Source organism: Talpa occidentalis, unplaced genomic scaffold, assembly GCF_014898055.3.
Source record: "Talpa occidentalis isolate TD23 unplaced genomic scaffold, MPIMG_talOcc4v2.1 talOcc4.15, whole genome shotgun sequence".
NCBI classification, from domain to species: domain Eukaryota; kingdom Metazoa; phylum Chordata; class Mammalia; order Eulipotyphla; family Talpidae; genus Talpa; species Talpa occidentalis.
Window position 1 is genome coordinate 77,912,568 of NW_023601543.1, and position 27,735 is coordinate 77,940,302.

A 27,735-nucleotide genomic window follows, 5' to 3' on the forward strand; every position below is an offset into this window, starting at 1 on the left:
CTGTCCGCAGCCACTGCAGCATGAGTTTGAATCCTGGCCGGCCAGGGAGCTACCCACACGGTGCAGCAGACCTCTCCTGTCTCGCCACTGCTCCTCTCAGCAGTGTATTTCAGTTGATCTGCCTGTTCTGTTCCCCACTCTGTCTCTGGTGAATCCTCTCACCCCCACGCCTCTGGCCTGCACCCTAATTCTTGTATGCATAAAAATAAATCTTTAAAAAAATAAATACATTTAAAACAATGTTCCTCTCTTTAATATAGTGCATAGTTTGGAAATTATCAATGAAGCAGTTAAAAAACAAAAAGGATGCTTAGAACATTAGATGTTTACTCAACAGTATGAGGGATAAATACTATAGATAATAAAACTGAGATTCCAAATTTTCTTAATAGGACTGAATAATGCTGGTTGAAAATTCAGAAGTTAAAACTTTTACAGAAGTAAGTACAAATAATTGCAGTTGGGTTAAGAAATAAAGTAAATAAGTGTGGGATGCTATTTACAACTTAAAGCATTATATGAGTCTTTTCATGCCAACAAAAGTATAATAGTTCCACTAAACTTGGCATGGGGCCATGAAAAGGAAAAGGCATGTAGATGAAGGCAACCAGGATAGTCAATTATCTAGAACTCATGCCAGATATAGAAGGTTAAAGTGACTGTATACATTCAACTCAGAGATCGGACAACACAAATTATGTTTGATAACACAATTCTGGTGTATGGTTCTGGACATGTACAATGTGCAGGACACTGGGATCCAAGAGTCAAGGTGATATCATTATGCTAAAGAAAACTGTAAAACCTTAGAGTTAGAAGAAGTCATTGGGTTCAACTGTCCAGCTAACTCAGGAAACCCTCTCTTTTTTACATTTTGAATAAAGGTTATTCCACTATTTGGCAAATGCAATCATTGGAATGCTTTCCTGCATGTCAGTCTAAAATCTGCCTCTGTGTACCTTCTACTTATTTTGTGTTACGGAACTTCACAGACTGTCATATCCCTCATCCACATGGCAACCCTTCCAAATACTTACACTGCATTTTTCTAATTTGCAATGTCACAATCCACAATGAGTACAAAATTTATAAGGAGTCAGCTTCTGTATCATTTCTAGAAGAACTTTTTAGCTAGGGGGGCAAATAAGTTGAGTCCCTAAAATATTCAAGCAGTGTCTAAACAACAATCTTCCAAATATATAACAGGTATTTCTATACTAAGTGGGAGGGTGAATATTTAAAACTCTAAGTTCTGTGGTGAGATGACTGGTTATTATGTATATTTACATACATTCATAAATCCTGGTACAAGCTATATGCATACTCCTATAAAAATAATTTATCTATTAAATGAATTCTTTAAGACATTTTAAGTGGGCTCTATCCAATTTACTAGAGAGAAATCACTCACTGTAACACACATACACACACACACACACACACACACACAGTATTACAAATTTAAAGAAGCATTCAAAGTTAAAACTAACTTTTCACTTAATTATTCTGCAAAGATATTCAGAATTGTACAGAATTATTTTTAGAATGGTAAACATCTTTCCTACCTCCAGTGCTGGGCACAACCCTTTTAATTAGGTTAACAAAAGCGCGTGATGAGTCTTAGAACTCAGGATGCTAAATCAAGAGAAGGCTGCCCAGCAACTACACAGGGTGTAAGAAGACAATAGAACACGAAGCGAGGGCTGGAGCTTACTGTCAGAGTTGGCAGAAGGATTGTATTAAAGCTGTCCCTCCTCCCTGTTCTTTTTAGAAAAGGCAAGAAAACCCCTGGGTGTTGGCATTGTTAAAGAACAAGTAGAAAAAAGCAGAGATGCTAAAGGGGAAAAAGGTGTAAAGTAGAAATTTAGTGATAACAAAATTATGGGTTATTTGGTCTCACCAAGAATCCTAAAGAGAACAACTCCTTTAAGACATCCATCTTGTAACTTATAAAGCTGGGCCAATGATGGCAACCATAAAAGAAAACTTATAGCAGAAGGGACCAATAAAGTCATGGATTAGAAAAATTTTAGGTCTTAGATGAGTAGCTTTAAGAAGTGAGTCAATAGATTCTATGAATGATTTATAAAAGAGAAATAGCAAAAATGTCAGATAAAAAATCATGGAAGATTAGGGACTTTCAATGTGGAAGAAAGTGAAAAACTGCTTAAAAAGTTAAGGTTCAGGGCCAACCTGGTGGTGAAGGCGGTTGAGCGCCACACTGTGAAGCTGTCCGCAGCCTCTGCAGTGTGGGTTCAATCCCGGCAGGCCGGCAAGAATCCCACATGGCGAAGCAGACCTCTCCTGACTCGCCCGCTGCTCCCCTCAGCAGTATATTTCTTCAGTCTGCCCGCTCTGTTCCTCACTCTGTCTCCGGAAAATCCTCTCACCCTCCCGCGCATCTGGCCTGTATCCAGATTCTTGTATAAAAATAAATAAATCTTAAAAAAAAAAAAAGAACTTAAAAAAAAAAAAGTTAAGATTCAAATTTCCCTAACAGATATTCAAAATACAGTATGTTTTGCATTTGGCACTCTACTAATATTAGTAGGTTTTTCTGATAATCAAATTTCATATTGTACTATAAAATTAGAAAGCATCTTCACAAATCATTAAAATATTAATTTATAGTCAGTACAATATGATGTTGAGCATTCCACATGGATGGTCATATTATACTGACCATAGATTAATATTTCTTTGATCACTGAGAAAACTATACCTAATTTTATAGTACAAATTAATAAAAATTTTTAGATATCTGATTTGTGTTAATCAGTACAGCTGAGTAACGAGAACGCACCTATCTCAACCATACGTTTAAGAGTGAAGTCAGAAATAGCTCTACAAGTGATCTCATCTGATTCTATCTCATTTTATAAGTTTTATATAAGCGATAAGTACCTTAAAATGAAAACAGAATATCTTGTGCCATCTCTGAAAGAATCATTTTTATTTTATAAATTTATTGCTAGGGAAAATTATTGGCACAATGTAACAAAGATGCTGCATATTTTGAATTATTTGCTCATTTTTGTGTTACCAAAAAGAAAGATGTTTCTTACTTCTTAAAGGTAATTTACGAATTTTTGTTATAAACAGTCTTATGGAAATGCCAGCTACACTTTTCACATAGTACCTGGCGTGTAGTAAATAAATAAATGTCTGTTGAAAGAATATGAATGAATACATGTTGAGGACTGACTGTACTTTTCTTTTTCGATGTGTTAAAATAACAACAAGCAGGGCCTCCCCTGGTGGTGCAGCGGTTGAGCGCTGGGCTGCGAAGCTGCCTGCAGCCTCTGCAGCGCCTGTTCAATCCCTGGCCACCGGTGAGGGTCCCACACGGCGCACAGACCTCTCCTGCCGCCCGCTGCTCCCCTCAGCAGTGTACTTCGGTCTTTCTGCCTGTTCTGCTCCCCGCTCTGGCTCTGGTGAATTCTCTCACCCTCCCGCGCTTCTGACTGTACCCAGTGCTTGCATAAATAAATAAATAAATAAATCTTTAAAAAACAAAACAAAACAACAAGCAGTTTTAATATTAGTGTTACTCACCTGCACCCCTATGTGTATAGCAGCACTGTTTACAATAGCTAAGCTTTGGAAACAACCCAAATGCCCAAAAATAGATGACTGGATCAAGAAGATGTGGTACATATACACCATGGAATATTACTCAGCATTCAAAAAAGATAAACACATGCAATTTGCAGCAACATGGATGGCGCTGGAAGGGATCATGCTCAGCGAAATAAGCCAAAAAGAAAAAGAAAAATACCGGATGGTCTCACTCATAGCAGGAATCTAGAAAACTTAAATAAGGGACCAGGAAAATGAATAACTGTAAGAAAGTGAAAATCAAAATCAACAAAAAACTATGAACCAGAGACACTTTTAGGGGGGCGGGGGCGGGAGGGGAGGGATTGGGGTCAGAATGGGGGGACTGCAATTGTATGGGGAATATAAAAATAAAATTTATTATTTTAAAAAATAATATTAGTGTTACTAATCATCTTGTCTGATCAAATAAACTATAAATCTTAAATTGTCTAACTTATACTGTGAAGGGGCTGTCACCCTTTCATATGTGCTTTAATTCTCATCTGGCCATCTCTTCTGCTGGTGTTACCCTAGTATCTAGATTTCATTCTTTTGCCATTTAAATCTGGCTTTATTACTTACTAACACTCCTGGCTGATGCAGGGCTACTGATGAATCCATACAGTACAACTTATAATTATGTTTATTGCAGTAAAGTTGCATGCTTTAAGAATGAATAAAGATGAAGCTAGGTGATGGGTGACTTCCAAGGGAGACGTAGGACTATGAACCGAGCATATTTTTTTAGGAAACACAACTGCCTTAGTGGTGCTGGAAGATGTGGTTTCTAAAAAGAACTGATCTCACATGTCAAATTTTTGTTACCTTCATGTTTGAAATGGGGGTAAAACAGGAAGAAAATGGATTCATGAATACAGATAGTGACTATAAATGAACCATGATACAAAGAACAGTGACTCTAGTAATTAGCAGCCCAGCTTTGTGGTACCCAGCATGAAGAGGGTACACTGAACACAAGCACTCATATCCTTCCCTTTATAAAATCCCCCAAATGAAGAATTCTGCAATGTTTTGCTTCCTGCCGTATGTCATAGTGATAAAATAATAACTTTAGCTTTAACTATTATATAATAAAATAGAAAAGAATATGGTGACAAAGGGAGTAACCATTATTCATTCACTCACTCTATTAATTCATTCCATAGTGCCTGGTCTCTATGGGCCAAGGGAACACAAGACAGGAATAAAATCTCTGCCCTTAAAATGCTTGTATAAAGTAATGAACGTATTTGATATTATAATCACAGTGATAAAGGTGTGAAGAATATAAAACAGGGTATCTGGATCAGATTGTAATGTCAGGGTAGAGGGAGGAATTTGAATTACACCTGAATGGCAAGGTCAGTAATTGCATATTTCAATAAATATATATAAGGCTATTGCTATTTGGAATACAAGGTTTCATTTGCATTTCCAATTGTCCGAAGTCAAAAAGGAAAGCAGTAGTGAGTGATAAGAATGTGACACGAAGGACATTTCTATTTTTAGCTCCCAGAACATGGCTAATATCTATATGAAACTGCTGACATTTCATCATTTTGACCTACTAAAACCACAATTCACATGGTCCAACTCAATAGCTGGAAGTGAACAAAGATAGGCCATATCATCAGGTAAATGCTAGGGAAATTTGCCAGGAGTAATTCCCTAACTGAGTATTGTAATTGTTTTCTTTGCCTAAATCCAAATCTGCATAAAATCTACGTAACTTGAATAATTGTAAGATTCATTGGACGGACTTACAATGTGTCAGATATGGAAACTAAGTGCTTTTCGGCATTACCTCATGTGATCCTGGTACTTCAAAAGGCAGTTATTGTTACCCTGTGACTTAATAATGAAGACATTGAGATGTGGAGTTGTGAAAGAACTTGATCAGTCATGCCACTTAAGACTGACGAAACGGCAAAGTTAAGGTTTGAAGTGAGGAATATTTCTCGAGACTGTATTCTAAACTCTACTTAGAATTTATAGGAAAGCATGCTTATTCATTTCAAAATCAACAATAATCATATGTAGCTTGATATATTCACAGGATTACATAATATTTATTCCCTTTTAGTTATCTAACATTTTGTTAGTGCTAAGACTTTTAAAAGATGTGATGTGATCTGAGGTCATTTTCACAGGCAGATAGGTAAGTAGGTAGACAGAAACACTACTTGGACAAACATATTTGAAAACATAACATATTAACAGTAGAGAGGCTCTTGTAGAAAGCAATAATAAGCTGTTGGGTATACTTTTTCTTCATGATCTTAAAAACAAATCAAGGCTAGTTTAAACTATCAATAATCATTCCATTTCCCTTTCCATTTAGGGCATGTGATGCAATCTTGGCCAATGAACTATGGAGCTAAGTGTGCTGGAGGGATCCAGGAAAGATTTGCCTTGACTTTACAGAAAAGGACTAAAGACTGGGCCTGGTCTTCGGCTCTCTGGATGCTGTCTTATAAGAAGCGATGCTTAGAGCTGTGGGCATTACAGAAAAGCTAAGTGAGAGCTCTGACCCCATAAAGCCATGAATTGCACTCCAGAACAACCCTACTTCTGAATGTCCTGTTACTTTTCCTCAATGTGTAAGCCAAATAGTAACCTTTTCTCATTATTTGAGCTAAAAATTAGGGAGCTGTGATTAAAAATCTGACCTGTAACAAACATCAGAATTATAGCTCGATCATGTACCTAGTCTTCAGTGCTAAAGACTGTCTCCCTAACAGTCCTTCTTCTAAAGTCAAACAACATGGAATTGAGAGAATATTTGTTTACTACTTTTTACAGTTTTTTGCATTCTTTCTTTATATCTACTTATCATTTAACCAGCTAAGGAAGGGACCCTTAAACTTCACAAGCGTGACATATTGAAGGTTCTCTTGCTATTCTCCCTCTGACTCTAACACACATCTTTTACATTCACATTGTGTATATCCTTTTCCACCGACTCCCTTTAGATCTGAACTATAATTATAGATATTATTATGACTATGCTCTTCCAAACTCTTTGTGCATAATGTATCTTAATAATAAATAAAACTGATAAGTGCTGCAAAATTTTTCTTTATTTTCAAGTTGTTTTTCTCCTTTAACAATTTCATATTCTGTGAATAGCTTCCCCTTGCCCACACACTTCCCACTTGCGCGTTCTTAAAAATAAAATTCATGACTTTTAGAAACTCTTCAGGAAATTACTCTAGGACCCGTAAGAGATTTAACAGGATTAATGCATGTTCTTCTGCACTGTATTGGTAGTCATTTTCTAGCTTCTCTACCTACAAAATTTAAGATATTAGGCCACTGAGCAGCTCCTGAGTTACCTACTATGCAAAAGATGTTTGATTTTTAAAAATAACTTTAAAATATATTTCTTAGCAGATCTCATTTGGAAAGCATCAATAAGTATACCCATCAAACAACTTCATGTGTATTGTAGCTACAAGCTACCAGATTTTATCTACCCCCCCCCAGAAAAACAAACAAACAAAAACAAAAAAATAAACACCCTAGGTTTTGCTTTGGATTTCTAAGACCAAGCTGATGAACGTGTAAATTAAGTGAGAATACTGGTAGGTTATCTCTGAGACAATGAAAAAAGAGCACATTAAGACTTCATTGAGTAAGTGGAGGTACCAAGGGCATATGACTAGTGAAGAGTACTGCCAGGAGGGAAATCAGCAGGATTAAAGGATAAAGCTTTCAAAAACCTTGTCTAAATTGCCTCGCATGGCAAAGGAAAGAAAGCTGTTCCAAGCAGACTTCAAGCTGCATTAGTCAATACAGTATTTTGGTGTTATGGCAGATGATTTCTGAATGAAGTATTATCTTTACATTTTGTCGCATAATTTTATGATTTATGTGCCTTGGAAGTTGCACTGGCTGACATAATTTATAATTCAATTTATCTAAGGTATTATAAGGCCCACACCTTGGAAAGCTTTGAAAGTGCTAATTGGGATAATAGGAAATTACTTGTCTTCTCCCAAATGCCAGTGAAGTAGGTCGGGATAATTAATATGCGAGCTGACTTTTCAGTCAAAGGAAAACAAGACAGGTCTCATCTGTGTACTTTTAGTACCATCCATTTTAGACTAAAATGAGTTCAGCCCGAGAAAAACCACAGTGTGACTCAGTTAAATAATTGGATTTCAAAATAAGACAAAAGACAGTTCAACCATGAGAACACATATTGAAGTCTGTTCTAAAGAAGGCTAAATTTATACTTCATAAGCAAGGCCAAATTTCACACCTCCAAAGAAAGTAAAAAGACAGGTCACAGATTCAGGTGTATTTTGCTCCTTAGACTGCTTTGTAAACTCCTAAATATTATGCAATATATGTCATATAAAGTTAAGGTAAATATAAATGATAAGGGGTTTGGTTGAAGGCATAATTCTTCACCCTTAAATCAGAAGACAGGCTATATTTCTATGTTTTCGTCCATTACACCTTCTGCCTATTCGTAGTAAACTGAGAAAAAATGTTTAGAGCTGGAGACATGAAACGTATTTCCCCTGCAGGTCTGTACTTGATTAGTACAAATTCACCTTAGTAGGTCAAACCAAATACTGGCCTCAAGCAGGACACTTAGTAATATAGTGCGGCTGGACTCTGATTTGAACAAGCATGGCTGCCTGCCGATGGGTCAGCAGCACAGAGAATGTTCCGTGTTGGAGGTGTGCCAAAAGTCTGAGGCTATGATGGCCACAGCGCCCTTCCCATGTAGAGTTTTTGCTGGGTTGACATAACACCAAACAGCTTGATTTGAATAAGCAGCCTGGAATATACTTAGTCCTAACCGCCAACCAGGGGTAGTCGTGAACACGACGACATCCCTTAATTAGACCCACGAACATTCTTTCGAAAACACTGATTTTAGAGTTGATGTCTCCCAAATGAGGGTTCACCAGACTGCACACTCCTAAAGATTAGGAACAGTAATAAGGAAAAACCAATGTTAGCAAGATATATTTTACTAAGAAACATCTTCTAGGCAAGCATGAAATGCACTGCTCTGGTGAGAATGGTCTGAAGGACAAAAAGACATAAAGTGGCAAGACTTATGGAGAAACACCCAGAAAGACATGGGGGCCCTGAAAGATAGTGCATGGCCATCTTTAGTGAAGCAAATCTGACTGAATAACATGACTGCCCCACAGTACTGAACTGCAAAGACAAAATGTGCAATTCCAAATTCACTGACACTTTTTCTGAGGGCTGTTCAGCCTTATCATGATGATTCCACAAAGAGAAAGTCCACTGGAAAAGATAGAAAGTACAAATAACTACCCATTTGACTCATTTGGGAACCGGAAGAAAAAACGCCATCAACTCAGGAGAGCATCTATATGGCTGAAAATAAATTCAAGCAACACGACATGCTAGAAGAAAAAAAAAAGGAAGTCATCTGGCTAGAGATCTCACTCCCAGGCACCACTGGGAAGCCTGAAGGAGGGGTGAGCGCAGGGCCGGGGTTCCCATTCAGATCCCAGGACATGCTCCCACCTTGCTCGCCCTCCCTATGCAATACCCAGCAGGGACTGTTAAGTGTTTAGCTTAACCGAAAAAGACAGCATCGACGACTCCCACCTGTGGCAGTGATGGAACGCCTTCGAACAGAAATTTCTATTTCAGAAGGTTGTGCCTAATTTCAACACACTTTATTTATTTTAAAACGGCAGAGATGGAAGCACTTTTTCCAATGTTTGCAGAATCCTAAACAAACCGCATGCACTTTGTTGTGCAGTACCTGGTGACAGATGAAATGACATATCTAACATCTTTATTTACATTTTAGAAAACAATTAATTTTGGTAATCATGATAATAATAAAAGTATCATCATGCTTGCCAGAATTCCTAGAGAGGCCTAACATGGCTCCTAGATATTTCTCCCAGACTCTTCCATTATCTCCTATACGTGGGCATGTTTGGAGGACCTGGCAGGTAGCAGATGGTATGACCCTTCCTGCCCCAAGAGTGTACTTTCCATAATGCTCCCCACGGAGATTATGACTAAAATACATTTCATATGCAAGCTGTTTTAACATATGAATTGTATTATAAGCAATAGTTATATGTGGATGGTGGAAGATATAATTTAAGTCCCACTAAATAACGCCATGAAGATCCACACCATTATCGAGGAGATCCAGTGTATTTTCTTGTTCATAATGTCCAAAGTGATTCTCAGTTTGAATGAGCCATTTGACACTGACATGTTGGTAACCTGTGAGTTTTCAGTTGTCTTACCAGTAGTGATACAGAACTCACACTAATATATCTTGTAGCCAAAGTCTCATCTATCTGTCAAGCAGGCCAAAGGATAGTCTGTCTGCATCCTTGAAAAAGAGAAACGAAAGGCTGTGGGCGACAAGATGAGCCGTTTCATCAACGCAACTCAGGTCATCTGCACTAACTGGCCCAGACTTTGTTTTGAATAAAGAGATGCAAATAGTTTCATACTATTTTTCTAAGCTATATATTTTTGGTATTTTACATTCAGGACTTAGAGCCAGGCCTAGGTGTGCTTTCTTACTAAAACAACTGAGTTATAGCCCTTCCCTAAAAGTAGCCTGGGTTTCTGGCCTGGTGAATCACATTAGTTAGAAACAGATGCTTGGCATGGCATGTTGGATAAAGAACTCCATAACCAGTAAACATATTCTTAATGCCAACAAGACAGAAGTTATTTAATTGACTTGTCTCTCTTAAGAGTTGATTCACAAATTGAGTTTTGCAATCAACATACTTAACAAGAGAGCAGATAAATGCTTTCAGCAAATGGGTTTCTAGAAACGAAATAGGCTATTTCAAATGGACAGAAATGCTATGGGAAATTTCTTCTTGGACAAACCCTTTTGGATTTTCCCCTGGAATTTTCTAGCAGTGAAAAGGGAAGTTATATTTGTATATGTAGAATGATGACTCTGTGTGTGTGTGTGTGTGTGTGTGTGTGTGTGTATTCACTGACGCAACCAAGGCTCTGATAACATCCTGTTTGAACCATTTATAGTTTCTTAACCCAAACTCAGAAGGCAATGACTGTGGACCAAAGGGATGATGCATGCCAGTGAGAGAAAAGTGGGTAAGAGGAGGAAGAAAAAGAAATGAATATCATTCACCTTAAAAGGCAATGAGTGACTGGAGAACAAAATGATTTGCTCTTACTATGGATGTCCTGGGATATAGGATTCATTGCTCATCATTTTCCCCCAATTTAGTGATATTCTGAAAGCAGGACATCAAGAGGCACCTAACTTCCTATGCGGAAAGACCATTATTTAGGGAAAATAAAATACTATTACCGTAAAACAAGAAATTTGGAAAAGTTAGAACTCTGTGTACACAGGCTAAGAATCTCCATCAACATACTTACTTTTGTCTCCTATGTTTTCCCCTGCTGCCTCCCCTTCCTCCTCCTCCTCCTCCTCCTCTTCCTCCACCTCTGTGGGCTGCACGTCATCCTGCGGGTCACAGGCACTAACTGGCGCATTCAGACAGCAGTGGTTGAACCCGCTATCTCGAGGCAGAGTGAAGCTTCGAGGCTTGCCCCCGTTGCCGTTTAGCACTTGCATCCGCTCGCTCTCAGCCAAGGGGTACGGCCCGTAGTGATCCTGGAGGTGGCACTTCTGCGTGGGAAGGGTGGACTGCCGCCGGTGCTCCGGGGAGATGGCCGCGGAGTCAGAGAAGACGGAGTCCTCCAGGGGCAGAGTCTGGAGATAGTGCAATCCGGAGCTGGTCAGGGGCGTCTCAATTAAATCCTGCCAGGAGCGGCGCTGACTGGCCGTCTTGCGGATGGGGGACACTGCACTGCTCCCAGTCACTTCCTGGCGAAACTCCTCATGGGAGGACTGTGACTGAGAGGTCTCCGTGGAGGAGAGCCGGCTGTGCTTGGCTTCCACGTAAGGACTGGCGCAGCTCATCTGTGGGAAGGAGCCGCAGGTCAGTGTCTACAGAAATATCATTTCCACCGCCAAAGAACACACGCGCATTAGGCTGCTACCAGGTAACATCTGCTGGTCAAGTTAATGACCCGGCAACAGTTCTCAGACGTCTCAAAGTTAGGCCCCAGATTGAATTTTAAGAGATGCACGGCTACACTGAAATGCAGCTATACTGGGTTCTCATGAAAAATCTGACCTATGGATGCAAAATTTTACAATGATGAAAGCACAGGAAAAAGTGAGCGCTTATGTAAGCAGTATTCAGCAACCAAAATAACCCCAAAGTTTACAAATCTCTGTATTTGAAATCCTGAAGAACTGCTGCCAAATTCATATTTTCACATCGTGAACATCTATATTATTTTATGTTGTGCAGTTTGGGAGTTAGGGCCAGGAGAGAGGCTTTTGGATATCACTGGACAGAGTCCTTCCTTTTTTTTTTCCATAAAGACTGTCCCTATGGGTGCCACGGAAATGCTTTCTTCTGGCCTTGCCAATTCGATGGCACTCTCTAAGGGGTTAAAAGAGCAGGCAGGATAAGATTCTACCCTGATGGGGATGAGCATCTGCCTGGCGCGTAGGGATCGCGGGGTACGTAAACACAAAAGAAAAATGGGATATTTTATCACTGGAATTTAGAGTTTGGGAATTTACGTTACAGCACAAAGCGCAACTAAGAAAAAGGACTGGCATCAGGTGAATGTTGTGAGAGGCTTGCAGACGTCCATGCGGGACAACCTTCCTCTAGCTCTGGGGTGAACACACCAGTCCAAGGCCCTTTCTGGCAGGATGAGGCAGATTTGTTTTGTGCGATGGTTGAGCACGGGACAGAGGTATCAGGCAAGACAGGTCCAGCTTAGGTGATGTGCGTGCGGTCCCTCTGGTAAAGGTGAGGAAGTTACGGGTCACCGTCTGTGGGCATTAGCTCATCTTTCCATGTCAGTGACACTGTGAATAGTTTCCTTCTTAAAATTCACAGATGGGGCCTCCCTGGTGGCTCAAGGGATTAAAACACAACCTATGAAGCTATCCGCAGCCACGGCAGCACGAGTTTGATCACCGGCCAGGGAGTTACCCACATGGCGCAGCAGACCTCTCCTGTCTTGCCCGCTGCTCCCCTCAGCAGTGTATTTCAGTCAGTCTGCCTGCTCTGTTCCCCACTCTGTCTCCGGTGGGTCTTCTCACTCCCCCACACCTCTGCCTGTACCCCAGTTCTTGTATGCATAAATAAATAGATCTTTAAAAAAATTCACAAATTGTGTAATTAAAGAGCTATTTGGTGAAGCTGCAGTTTTCCTTTCTTCCTCTTATAAGTATTTTAAAGGAGTTATTCAGAGCCTGAAGTTTGAGGGAAAGAGGAAAAATATGATAAACTATAGCTCGTCACTGACTTCACTGTTTCATTTCCATAGCTCATCCCTGCAGTCTGATGTGCTAGGGAAACCACAGCATTTATTAAAGAAATGAGCACACAGACGGGAACAATTCTCCATTCTCCCTGATGTTTTTCCCGTGCTCCTTAGATAAGAGACACCGTCATCAAACATTTTCATTAAAAATACGGTTTTCCTTTTAGCTAAAAGTGCTCATTCATTTATTTCAGAAATACTGATTCAGTAAATAAGTGCCTGTGCTCTGTGAGGCCATGGAAATATGCAGATGAACAGAAAAGGGTCCCTCTTCTCAAAAAATTTCACCGGGCTGCCTGGTCCAGTAAGCTATCTGCTGTCCCAAATATTCTGATTTAATATGTATGGATTGGCCTGAGCATCGGCATTTCTAAAATGTTCCAGAAGTGATTCTTATTCAAAGCCACAGTTGAGAAGTGGTAGAGAATTGTATCAATACCTTGCATAATGTCTTTCTTATTAAGAATTCCCTGGAGTAATAGGGCGGTGGAATTAGGTTGGCTATTGTCACCTAAATCTAGCTTCTATTTCCTATGTGGAAGACTCAGTCCCAAGATAGGCAGAACTGACTCTTCTGGTACTGTGCAGTCTGAACTGGGACACTACCGAGACACGCTCGATAATTCTGATGGGAAAAGGGCATAAAGCAGGGTAGTCACAAGCAAACCAGGGCAGCTGTTTACCCATCAACAGATCAAAGTACAGTCCATACACAGGGTAATTTCTACAGGTTTAAGAAGTCTGGGGCACCACGAAACACACACATTCAACCAGACCCCCTGGCTGTCTAAAAAGCTAATGACAAACATGTTCAATACAGATAAAATATTAATTTTTATGAGTTGCTTCTAAAGGACAAAAGAATTAACTTTATTAATGTGAATACAGGTCAATTTATATATCTTTTTTCCTAAGGAAACACCTTTTATTGTCACTATTTCCACGAAAACTACTCTGACAGTGTATTTTCTTAATAAAGCTGGTCAGATATTTATTATGCCTGAAATCCATGGTGATTATTTCTCCTGGTTAAATTTTGTTTGTAACCTTAAATGGTCATTCCTTTTTGCTTTTACATTTCCTATTTTCTTCCTCCCTAAGAAATGTGAGGTCATTAACACTCAATTTCACTACATTTTTTTTTAAAACATAAAAAGGGATGTTTCAGATCAAAGAATCTGATGTGATATTAAGTACACTCGTATGGCAACTTACAGAGGGAGGCCGTGGGTATGTATCGTAGGGGGGTGGAGGGCTGTCCTGTTTGGGTGTCGACGGAGTATCAGCTTCTTCCTTGTCACTCTCACTCCAGTAATCTGAAAATCCATACACATGGATACATCAACATTCTACTAAACATTTCTGGCCATATTTTCAGAATTACATGCTACCAGCTTACAAAATAAAATTAAAATTCCAACCCTACAACTTGCTCCCCAGCACCCTCTACCCCAGGCCCACCAACTTTTATTTTCAGCTAGGTGTTAAAGAGGAAGGAAGCGTATAATCACTCAATTCCAACCTTCTTTTAAAGTAAGAATTATATATAGCCACAGTCTTTAGGAGTTACAAAAAAGATACTGAAAACGAATCAGATTTAGGATGTTTCCGATTCCAAACAAAATTATTCTGAAACTTCGACTAATGAATGATGTCACTTAAAGGTGTATCATTTTATCCTAAAGATGCATTCTTAAAGAAAAGCAGTACTTATACTGCCACAGACTTTATAAACAGCTCCAAAAGCAATGTTCTTAGTTCTCTTTGGCTTCGATTTGCTGGTTATCTAACAATCACTCTTTCCAAAAGAGTCATGTTAACATGAATCTCTATAACACCATACTCCCACCTCTCCTTGGAAACATATGGCAAATCCTGATTCTTGCCAAATGCAAAAGGGCAAATCTGGTGATGTGGGCTGCAAGTTCCAAACTTCTAGAACTACTTAAAAGGGCAGAAAGCATAAGCTGCCAGACAAAGTGACTTGGTAGACCTCAGGTAAGAGGGAGGGGAAGGAACTCTTGAGATATACAATTTTTGAAGAAGTAAAATACAGCTGGAAGGCTAATAATCAGAATCTGTTCTGCAAACATCTCAATTGCCTTGTAACTGTTGGGTTAATTCTTTACATGACACAGAAGACAAAACTTAGAAGTATTACCCATACGAATTTTGGGTGAAAAAGGACTAAAACAAAAAGTTCTTTCGTTTAATAAAAACCTAAATCACAAGAGACATTACAAGCCTTAACTAATATTCAGGTTTAGGTGAAAAAAATCACAATGCATATTTTTACCGAACCCATCTCCATCCAGGAATTCCCCTATTGTAGTATTTTCCTTGTGGTGCTGATTAATATCATTTAAGGATAGCTAACATATATTAGGTCTTTACTATATGCTGAACAGAATGCAGAAGAACTGGAATTTGAACTAGGAAATTGTCTTGCCTTAAATCTGTGAAGGCTAAGTCACTGGATTTGTATGACGTAGCAAGAGAGAGTTTAATGTGGCAAATATTACGATCCTTTTATTCATCCTCCTGCTGATGCTCTATAACTGACTATTGTGAATTGAAATTCTTTCGCAATGGACATCAGGAGTAAAATAAATTGTCTATTATATTCAGGCCTCAAAATACAAGGGCATTGAAAATATAAAAGATAAGCTAGGAGTTGTTAATTTAAATTTCATGTCTGTTTTTTTTTTATATTGGAACATGCTGGTGATTTGAGCCTTCCCTCAAATATGAATTGACATAGTTGTGCAGAAATGGGTCCGGAAAACGCTGGTGAAAAAACCCCGAACTATATACTCGGGCAGATGAGGTTCAATTCTTGGCTGCACCACTTACAGTCTCTGTGCTCTCGTGATGGTTACTTAATCTCTCCGAGTCTGTTCTGTCACCTGTAAAAAGGGGCTAATAACCACCTTTCAGAGCTGTGTGTGCAGTGAGGGTGTTAAATAAGGTAAAATATGTTAAAGCGTCTTGCAATTTGAAAATTTAAATATGAGGATGCCCAGATCTTGGGTGTATTTGTAGGTAGCATGCCAGGACAATCTGACCCAGATCACACAGGAGAGAAATACCTTGTGTTCCTCTTTGAAGACACTAGTTTTTTCTTGTAGCAAGTTCTAGCAACAAAAAGTTATTTCTAAAGCTGTGTGATTTCTAAAGGTATTGTGGGAGCTTGAAATACTACGATGAAATCACTGCTGGAGGTGAAGGGACTAAGCACCCCTGTCTCACCCCCAAGTAGTGGGCTTGCTAAGAGCACTCTGTTCTTACCCTGCCCACTAGTTCCAGAAACTGTGGCACCTGTGCTGTGTTTCTCCTTGATGTCTGCATTGATAACTCGGACTTTCAAGGAGTTAGCACCTCAAGTGGTTCTTGTTAGCACACTGGGAAGGAGACATGTTATTAAGATCTCTTTAGCTATCACTACACGAGAAAGATTTTGGAGCTTCTCTCTTCTCTTTCCTAGATAAATTAGGACAAATTCTAGGCACTATTTGATGTAATTCTTGGGTTTATTAAAAAGCACCATCAATCTAAAGTTTTCTTGGGTTACCAAACAAAAGACTGAAATTAACTTCATTTTGTAAATTAACTTCATTTTCACATTAAGCTCTGTGTCTTTGAAAGAGAAGGGCCAGACAACAGGGTATGTAAAAAATTTAGTCAGCCCATTTTGGGTTTATGAAAATTACAGGCTTACTGTGGCTCAGAAGCTGAAACTAGTCTGATTTCATTCTAAGAGCAAATTAATTCATTTTTTCTAGCTCTCCATAAAGCACAAAACAAATGGATTCTTTTAACGTCTCTTGCAGTGATATTTAACTTTATAAGTAACTAAACATGCATAAACAGTGCCATTACTAAAAAAGAATTTCTCCTTTACCTCTCATGATGATGCAAATGGATAATTTGAGAAAAAAATGACTTTTTCATCTAGAACTATCAAATAAATACATTTTACTATTTTTTATGTGATTAAAGCTTTACAAAATCCTTATATGTAACTGAAGATAATGTATCATGAATAACTGACTTCAAGCTGAAAAGATATAGAAAAATGATAAGCAGACCATTAGCCAAATTGTGATCTGGGCAGAATTTAGTATGACCCTGTTTTCTCTAAGTACAACAAGGAACAATGACACAGAACCCCACAGAACCCCACCCCACTTCTGTAAAGCCAGCAATTCACCAAACTTATATTTAAGCCAGAGTCATTTCCAAGTTGCCCTGGATATTTAAATAGAAACAGCATTTGGCAGTTACTCCTTTGTATTTTTGTGAAATACTCCCAATTCTCCAAGAGCTATATTTTGTATGAAGTTTAACTTCTGTACTGAGAATTGTGCTCAGGAGCTATTAAATAACTACAAAAGTGTGGAGCAGACACGTGCATGCAATACTTTCCTACCGAGACTACACTTAGATCTAATCATCCGTGCAGAAAGGTAGGAAGCTAGTAAGTTTCTGACCTATGTTAAAGAGCCCGAGGAACATACACTCCATGTGGAAATCTAAATTATTTCAGAGATTGGGCCTCCGCTGGTGGCGCAGCGGTTGAGCACTGGGCTGTGAAGCTGCCCGCAGCCTCTGCAGCGCCGGTTTGATCCCTGGCCGCCAGACGAGGGTCCCACATGGCGCGCAGACCTCTCCTGCTGCCCGCTGCTCCCCTCAGCAGTGTACTTCTGTCCTTCTGCCTGTTCTGTTCCCTGCTCTGGCTCTGGTGAATTCTCTCACCCTCCAGCGCCTCTGACTGTACCCAGTGCTTGTATAAATAAATAAATAAATAAATCTTTTTAAAAAAAGTATTTGAGAGATTCAGGTTGCACTGTATTTAGCAAGAGAGACTTGAATTGTAACTATTACCTCCTGTCTAAGATTGTCTACCACACTCCTGGAGGCACTAAGATATATACTCACATGCAGACCAGGGGCAGCAGGAATCCAGGGAATGAACACATTTTGGAACTTGCATGTGATATAACTTACCAGTTCTTTCATCCATAATGTGATTTGGTTATATAGCACCAAGGACAAAGGAAATTCACTAAAATGAAGACCATGCTCAGCTTCAAAATAATGCTGAGTGATAAAATACAGAAGGTAAGCCTGAAAATTCAAGCTTCCTTATTCATGCAAACTGATTTTATTCAAAGATTCATCTTCCTATCAGTCCATTGCCCACACTTCTAACTCTTATATCTGCAAAAAATTAAAAACTCTCTATGCACCTTCAAAGAAAGGTTTAAGCCTTTTAAAGAAATTTAAAAAGGAAGGTTGGTATTGTTTTTAAACCACAAATTTAGGCCTAAAAATTCAATTAAAGAATAAAGGTGAGGTAAAAGCTTTGAACAATGAAGAAATATGACTTAATAACTGGCCTCATATTGCAGAATGCTGCCTGGGCACACTGATTTGATGGGAGCGCTTCCACGTTATTTGTGGAAGTATGCAGGCTGTTTGCATTCCCAGGAATTTTTTTTTTTTTTTTTTTTTTTCTTCTTGGCTCCAAATCCCTCCCATTTTCGAGACTCGGTTCTGACAACAGAGCCAACATAAAGTCATTTCCCATCCCTGCTTAGAAGGAATCTCTCCAGGCTCATTCCCAAGGAACTTGAACTGTACTTCCTCATGTTTTACTTTATGTATTGTACTAGGATGTTTTCTACTTTTAATACCATGTAATTTCAGGCAGGACAGGTGCTTACTTCACCTGGACATAATTAAGAGTGCTGCCTGAAGTCCCCACACAGAAATACTTTCTTGAATCAACTATCTCCTCTCCTCTCCACTGCTGACTTGACATTGGGCTCTCTGATCACTTTCTCCAGCAAGCATTTTCTCACTAATCTGTTTCCTCCTCAGGCATTTTTTTTTTTTTTAATTTTGTATTTACTTAGCACATTTTTAAAAATCAGCTGCACTTTGTGCAAAAATTACTATTCATTTACTTTACATTGCTCTTTAACTTTCCTTGAGCAATTTCAAGTATGCATTTTTGAGATCCTCAACAAAATGTTCAATTCCATTGGTAGGAGCCATATTTTGCTATTTCTTTGAAATCTTCCTGCCCTGTACCCTCACCCTGCATTGTGCGCTCCATCTACCCACATTCTCTCCATGGCTCTAAACCAGGGGTTGGTAAACTATGGCCTGCAGCCAAATGAGGCTTTCTGTTTTTATACGGCCTGTGGCTCAAGAACGGTTTTCATATTTTCAAATGGCAAAAAGAAGTTCAAAAGAATAATACTTCTCAAAACACAAAAAATGACATGAAATTCATGGCCAGCGTCTATAACCAAAGCTTTATGGTGCACAGTCACACCCCTTTGTATGCCTATGGCTGACTCTGTGCCTCAACAGTAGAGCTGAGCAGTTGTGATGGCAACTTTATGGTCCATAGATGCCCTCCCTAAACATTTGCTGACAGACTGGTTTTGGGATCTGGTTATCCTCTTTAGACCTCTCTCACCTTTAGTTTTTAGAGGTTTTAAAGTTTTGGCTAAGGTTTTGCTCAGCGGAGACAAGGCTTTAGAATATCCACATCAAAAAACAGGTTATGCCTACTGCAGACATGACTAGAAATATGTTTTATGTCTATAAATCTGTAGAGTTCTTTTAACTTTAGGCTGTCTCAAAAAATTTCCTTATAAAGGATGTACCACAAACTCCCTTTGGGAAAGGTAAAACCACTTCAGAATGGCGACCACAGCTTTCATTAAGATTTCAATACTACATCATGACATTATGCTTTATAAATCTGGTGTCGATACCACGGCAAGTTCCATAACATTACAGTTACATAGTTAAAGAACTGAAGAACATAACCAAATGAGATCATTTATGGAAGAAGGGGTTATCCACTTGAGTTCTCTGCAAGAAAGGCCACTTAAATGGCTATGAAACTACTAAGCAGAGAAAAATAACTCAACATCAAGGACCTGGACTTGGTTCAATACATAGGACTGGTTATGGACTTTTAAATTTTTAAGATTTTTTCCACCATAGGAAATAGGGTGAAGGAGAAGGTAACAAATAGGATAGAATTCCACATACCTACCCCAAATAGTTGAGTTTATTCCCTATCTGTTTAAATTAAAAAAACCTTACCTGTAAGATGCTTTGGTTTGAATTTAAGTGTTCAGAAGAGAAATAACTATGAACTGACATATGCATTTTCTCAAGTGGCAACAGTACAAGATCGCAGCACGAACAAAAGCCTATCAATTGTAAAAAACAGTATTTCCTTACCTTGTTCTTGTTTAATCCTCTCTCTTTCTGCATATCCTGCAGTTAGCATATTAATTCTGTTAAGCCACCTGAAAAAAAAAAAAAACAAACCTCAATATTAAAATCAGTAACAAAGTAACTTAATTTATCATAGTTTACTTAGAAATAATTATTTTAAGATGTCTAAGAATACATGAAATAACCCCACATAAAGGTATGTCCTTTGCTACCCTGGACACATTTATTCTTCCCTCAAGCTGCAATGTGCTGTAGTACAAAAACCTGCTCCCACAGCAAAGATGCTATTTCAATAGAAGTCTTTAGCACACACTTGTTAATGTTTGTAATGGAAAGGGTTTTAAGATGCCCGAAGTCCTGTTAATTTTGTTGTTCCCAATACACGAGCATTCCAAACATTTCTGTTGTTTCTTCAGATCAAATGTTCCTTTAGAGATATTTAACCATCAGATATAATTTGTCCTGGCAAGGGAAAAAGCTATGGACGTTTCCTGTCAAAATAAGTTTTACTATAAAATACTAGCTTTGAAGAAGCTCATTTAAGTTTAATGATCCAAGGAGAAATACATAACTGGAGTATTTAAAAATTTTGTCTCTAAATACATGGGTTTTAGATGCACAAAGATACGAGCATATACAATTTTAACTTCTATTTAAACACAAGAAAGAATAAACCAGGAACAAAAATAACCTAAAACTAAATCTTAGATCTTTCCTACTGCTAATATAAGAGACCGTCCATTTCAAAGCTTTATTTCAATGTCCATTTTTTTGTCCCACCTGGTCTTTCATCATTCCAAATGTTCACACTGCATCAGATTATCAAATCACGAAATCTCTAATCTGAAAATTCCCACTGGTGAATAGTGAACGATCTAAGAGCCATAAACTTTCCTGAATAAGAAATTAAGAAAGAACCTGCCTTCCAAACTAGCTTGAGTAAGCTTGGGATCACTAGTATAATAAACATCATTAAATGGTGGAATAATCTGATTGAGATATATTTTTAAGAAAAAACTGTGTTTTATAATTTTTTTCTCTTAAGAGTGCATCGCACCTGTTAAGTGGAAGATGAATTCTTTGAGGTGGCATACATGTCATCATTTATGCCAAGGGATGTTAACTGTGTGCCAGATGCTTAGAATATCTTGAAAAGGGAGGAAAGTTGTGTCTCTAATAGACAAAATTGCATCCGTGGAAATTTAAGCTTTAATTTTAAGAATAAGTCACTTAAAGCCCAACTTCATCTTGACAAAAGTTACAATGTAATTATCACTTTACCTATATTTGGGAATTGAAGAAAGGAGTAGAGCAGATATGAAATAAAGATTGAGTAAATGAATTCAGCAGCACGGTATACAAACACACACTCCAGAAAATTACAAACTATAAGTCAAGAAGTCAACTTCATGACAAGTAACCTTTAAAAGATGATTCTAATCATTAGTAAAAGGTCAAAATTAAAATGTAGCCCATAGGTCATTTGTAGTGAGAAAGGGGTTGAATTTGTACTACAAGACAAATCTTAGCACAACTTGTGGAAAAGGCTGGCCTTATGCTTTTTGGGTGAAAATGAACATTTACTATTAAATTTTAATCCAGTACCTTATACCTACTAATTTAAAAAATATCACTGAAATTTCATTTTATTAGAAGTCTAAAGAACATGAGGTCTTTATGAGATGAAACTAAAAACAGGTTTCCTCAATTTTTCATTTATTTAAATAAATTAAATAAATGTTTGAATAAATTAGATTTCATTCAAATGAAAGAACATTTACTAAGTGCTTGTTATGTGATTAATGATGAGCTATGTTTTAGGGGTACAGCAATGAATAAGACACAATTTCTGCCTTCATTGTGTTTCAGAACCGCTAAATTTCCCAAGACAATTGAAAAATCAAACTACTTTCAGAAAGAAAAATTCTGTTTCTAATAAAAACTCTTCCTAAAGTGTGTGGATAAACTAAAGCCGCTTCAGACAGCCACAAAAGGCTGAACATGACACAGGTGATGGGGTTGTCATAGATAAACTCGTCTTTAATACCTCAGCTATGATTTGATATTTATAGAATGTTACAAATGGCAGACACATATGCATTAACTGAGTCAAGAAATGTTTATTGAAACCCCATGTGTTTCAGGTACTGTTCTACGCACTGAAGTTGCAGAGATAACAAAACAATCTCTTCCTTCATGATGCCTACATCTTAGTGAAGACAATGAATAGAGATACAAATAAACGCATGTCAAGTAGCAGCAAGTATTATTTAAAAAATAAAAGGGAGGTAAAGAATTAGAGTATCAAAGGTGTCAAGGGATGGGGGAATCTATTTTAAGATATAGTGATTACGGATATAAGTATTGAATTTAGAATCTTTTCAAACATATTGATGGGGGAGTTCTTTATTATTTGATTTAAATTTATTATCTTACCATTTCACCAATTCTTTACAACAAGAAAATATAAGTAAGGGGATATTGGGCCTACAGAGAACATTCCACTGAGGTTGTCAATAACAGAGAATAACATATTGAGAATGAAAAAATAAGAACCATGGGAGAAATGTACCAATAATAATTACCAAATAGAAACTGGTGAGTCTTCACAATCAAAGGGACATCTGTGCTGACATGATAAGGAATACATGGGCCAAATGAATTCAGTAAATAAGTCTCAGAATACTTGAGAAACATGATGTTTTGTTTTCTTCCCACAGATTTCACAGATTGGCCAATTTTTTTTTTTTTAATGTTTCAATGCTCATTTCTGAGGGAACAGATGGATGGTGGTGGGGTGCTCAAAAGTGTTTTTGCAAATTACCCCACAATCAAACTATAGCTGTCCAAAAAATAGAAGGTGAGATTTTAGTATTCCATGTATATATACATATACTTTATTCTATGTATACATACATATACTTGGGTATATGTATGGTTGTGTGCGTGTGATTTTATAGAGAAAAATAAAACTTAATGATGATCCCATTTACCAGGTCCTATAACAACTAGCACTGTATTAAAAATATATATGATCATGCTTTAGAAATTATGAAATAAATAAAGCATATATTTATATTTATTATAGTAGTATAATTATAAATACGTCATCTCTTGAATATTTAGGTATATACCTTTAAAATATTACTTATAGAACAAACCAACACCCAGATCATCTTGCTCTTATGTAACAATGAGGTTATTGAACAAAGTTGTTGCAGGGTGTTTCTCCCTATCATTACCTCTGTGAATATTTCCAGCTCTGACTCTCCCCCTTTCTACAGCAAGTAATTTTTTTTAAACTAGCCTATTAAAAGCAGACATCAGGAATATGATTATGAGAAAGGAAGAACAACCAAACAATAAAGGCCTGTTGTACTTAAATTTGAAAAAAGATTCAATATTTCAAGATAATTAATTCTGAAAGTTGTAGAGCACCATGGCCAAGCTTACATAAAATACCACTCCTGAATTTACGATGTGCAGATGACATATTTGATCCGATTCATTTTTTTTTCCTTTGACACATTGCTAAGAAAAAGTAACAAAATGAAATACACAAGTTTGGTTTAGCTGCTTCTGTGATATACTACACCAGAGAGATTCATAGGAGATTTAGGAAAGAGCAGTGATCCCACATGCCTCTGAATTGATTGCTAACACAGGGTGGGGAATGGAGCCCAAGAAGGCTTATATAGCTTATATAAATGCATTTTTGAACAATTTTCTGAGCTTAAAAAGACCCTGATTAGCATGCAACATGATTAAACTGTGTTAATTTTTGATGGGGCTAATGACATTCTACAAGTATCCATCTTGTAAAATAGGACATGCTCAGACATACAACTTATTTGCAGTTTGGTAGTGATAGAAATCCTTTTTATGACAAGGGCATTGAGCTCAACATGTGGTAAAGGGATAGCGAATGACTAGAACAGCAAAGTGCAAAATTACTAAGACACAAAATAGTATATGACAACCCCCACACCCCACCACGTGCACATGTGAATAAACATTTTTATTCTCATTTTGAGAACAAGTTAAAGAGAAGAATCTCTCTTAATTCCCACTGACTAGAATGAAATTTCAAGAATGACAACAAATAAAGCAAGAGAAGATGATCAAACTACTCAAAAGGTTGGGTTCTCTTATTAAAAGATTTTATCAAGTGTTCCCAACACCTTTCTTTGCCATTTCCTTTGCTTTGGAAAAACCATGCTTGAGTTCCCAAGTGTGAAAGAACTAGATTATAAAAGCATATGAAATGTTCATTTAGTGTGCTCAAGCACATTTATGAAGATACACAATCTTGGGATTAGAATTATCTGGATACTAACTTTTTAGAGACACACAAAGAAAGAAATATGGGGTAAGATTCCAAAGTATGTAAGAGGAATATATATTGCTAGCAATCACTTAGCTAGTGCTTGCAACTTAGCAGACAGTTTTAAGCCTTTTACATTGGCTTATATAGGTAATATGTACTGCCTGGTGAAGATATATAAATGGGAGAATTTTGAATCTTCAATCCAATTTCTAGAAATCTAGAAAAGGTAGAGGAAAAGGAAAGAAAAAGAATAAAGGATCAAACTCATAAAAGCTAAAGTAGAAACACAAAACAGAATGTTGTAGAATGATGAAAGACAAAAAAATATAGATTTTCCCAGAGCCACCAAGAACCACATAGTCATCGTGGCTGTACAATCTAGTCAGGTGATAGATGAAAGGTAACAAATAAATACTAACTTTACTTAGGCCTGAATTATTGAGATGGATATTCTGTCATAAACACTCAGCACCTGAAGAAGTCAGCTTTTCTAGGTGGATATCATTCCCCCTACCCCTAATCCTGGGAATGTAACTGAAGACATAGTCTTGAAATGGACTTAAAAAAAAAAAATCTCTTTTTTGTGTGGATTTTTTTGGGTTCCTACATGTGGATTCTGACATATTTTTGGTAAACATGACAGTCAATGAGTTTATTCTGGCTTTTTAAATGTCATTCTTGAGAATCCTAATGTTACCACAACTAATAGAATAAATTATTATTAAAAAAGGTCACTCTTTAATGCCATGCATGGCCACATAGAACTATGACTGGGTCAATTTTATTTTAAACATCAATCTAGAAACTTCAATGACATTATTCTGTAAGCATTAACATAGAACACTTAGATTTCTAAGTCTAATTGCTTTTCTAAGTAGTTTGAAATTTAAGTAATACTTTACCTGTTCATATCATCAAGATGCTCAGCAGCAAAATAAAAGCTTTTGATTTTAGGATGACAGGCTTTGAATGCACTGCAAAAGGAAACAAAGTACATTTATGTTATTTCAAATTGAGAAATAAATTAGAGCCACATAATTTTTATGGGTAACTTTACTTCAACATCTAGGGCCTCCCCAGTGGCACAGTGGGTTGAGCGCAGCACTGTGAAGCTGTCTGCAGCCTCCGCAGTGCCGGTTCGATTCCTGGCGGGCCAGGGAGAAACCCACATGGCGAGGCAAACCTCTCCTGTCTTGCCTGCTGCTCCCCTCAGCAGTGCTTTTGGTCCATCTGCCTGTTCTGCTCCCCGCTCTGTCTGGTGAATCCTCTCACCCTCCCGCAACTCTGCCCTGTACCCCAGCTCTTGCATAAATAAAAATAAATCTTAGAAAAAAAAAACCACACAAAAAAATTACTTCAACATCTAACCTAAGTTCATGTATATAATGATTCTGCCATGACAGAAATCAGTAAAAATTCAATTTTCTGCCCCTAAAAATTTCTTATTGTCTTAGTTTGAAAGCATTAGAGCAACCTACAAGTTAAAAGCTAAACATTTTACAAAATCCATCCCCTTTTTTTCTCTCTCCAAATAAAGTCAACTTACTATTTCTTGCGGCATTCACTGGCTCTATCAATTTTAAATTCAGGCAGACTGATAAATCCTTCTGCTTTTTCATCCTAAAGAGGCAACATTTTTGTTTAGGGTATTATATATACAGGTTGAAATTGATAATACTATATATTACTATGCCTTAAATATCCATATTAATAAATCTGTTCATTTGATTCCTTAAATTGGACATTTCAGAGATTAGAATTCCATTTTTACCTGTTAGATTACAATAAGTCAAAGATATATTTTGAACATTTAAAACATACACAGAAAACCAAAAAAAAAAAAAATTACTATCAAAATGAGGATAGGAAATTCTTTCATTCTAAAAGTGAAACATTTTATAAGTAATTTTCTCATCAGATATTTATATATATACTTTTATAACATAAAATAACATTAGCCCACATTTATAATTCATGATTTCCATCACTTGCAATGGCCAGATGCAAAATATAGGGAAATTTATGAATTTAATTTATCTCTGCCTCTTATCAAACATGAATTAAAAATTATTTCATGTATTCAAGATTTTACAAATGAATTAGGTTACTCTGATCCTCAAATATCTAATATGGTATATTGCTTGAAATATCTGACTTGGTGTAATGAAAAGTCATCTTTCACTTGAGAAACTGAATGAAATCCATGTATTCCTCCCCTCTCTAATGAAGGATGGAAAAACAAGGTAAGAGAATTACCCAAAAATCTTAGCTGTAAGTTAATCCAACCAGGCTGAGACTACCTCTGGCTAAACCCTTTATGGTTGTCATCCCTTTTATGCTCATGATCAAGCTCCTCAGATTTTCACTCTCTGAAACTTTCATACATGCTGTACCCATTCATGGCTCCTTAGATATCAAATTTAAGTAAGATAACACCACCATCTGCTATCTTGAAGGAATAAAAGGAGAGATTTGGAATTCTTTCAGTGTGTATATATATATATCCTGCAGGAGATGTCTATGTGACAAAAAGAGTAGCATTATAACTTTTTCAATATTTTCCCCCTCCAGTCCTGAAGTAAATACCTTATTCTCAAAACTCTCAACTTTGATTTGTTATATTACCTTTGATGTATTTCATCAAAAACTTTAAGATTTGAACAAATTTAAATATCTTTTGGATAGTTATCTCCACAGAAAGAAGCGATGAGGGATTTTACATTTCTCCTAAAAAAATCATACTAGTGTACTCTTGCAATGTATACTATGAAATTATTCATTCACCTCTCACAAAAGTAACACAATGATAGTAACTTTGAAACACTGCCACTGTTCAATTTGAAAGTAAGAATATAATTTAGCATACAGTAGAAAAAGATACAAGTAAACTTACAATAAAGAGAAACATAGATACTATAATTTGATACTACTTGATGGGCATATAAGAAGTATTTAATATCTATCTGTTAAGTGAAAATGTAAGTAAAATTATGGTTTAATAGATTTAAAATGCACACACTTAAGTGAAAGAGAAGATTTTTTATACAATTTATAATTGCAATGAAAATATCAAAAATATAGGAAATAACCAAATCCTTCTACATGGGTAATATAGAAATTCATATTAAATAGCAAAATATTGACTCAAAATGTTAAAATGAAATTAGATATGA

At 37.2% G+C, this 27,735-nt stretch overlaps 1 protein-coding gene across 4 annotated transcripts in view; it reads right to left on the reverse strand.

The window, feature by feature from the left end:
- CNKSR2 (connector enhancer of kinase suppressor of Ras 2) overlaps nucleotides 1-27,735 on the reverse strand; it is a 238,242-nt gene that overhangs the window by 27,012 nt on the left and 183,495 nt on the right. For all 4 annotated transcript variants that reach the window (XM_037512621.1, XM_037512620.1, XM_037512618.1 and 1 more), the window contains 5 exons: nucleotides 26,109-26,182; nucleotides 25,465-25,536; nucleotides 20,239-20,306; nucleotides 14,185-14,285; nucleotides 10,993-11,539 (listed from right to left, as the gene is read on the reverse strand). In XM_037512621.1, the coding sequence (XP_037368518.1) occupies nucleotides 10,993-11,539; nucleotides 14,185-14,285; nucleotides 20,239-20,306; nucleotides 25,465-25,536; nucleotides 26,109-26,182 (862 nt within the window). The remainder of the gene's footprint in view (nucleotides 1-10,992; nucleotides 11,540-14,184; nucleotides 14,286-20,238; nucleotides 20,307-25,464; nucleotides 25,537-26,108; nucleotides 26,183-27,735) is intronic.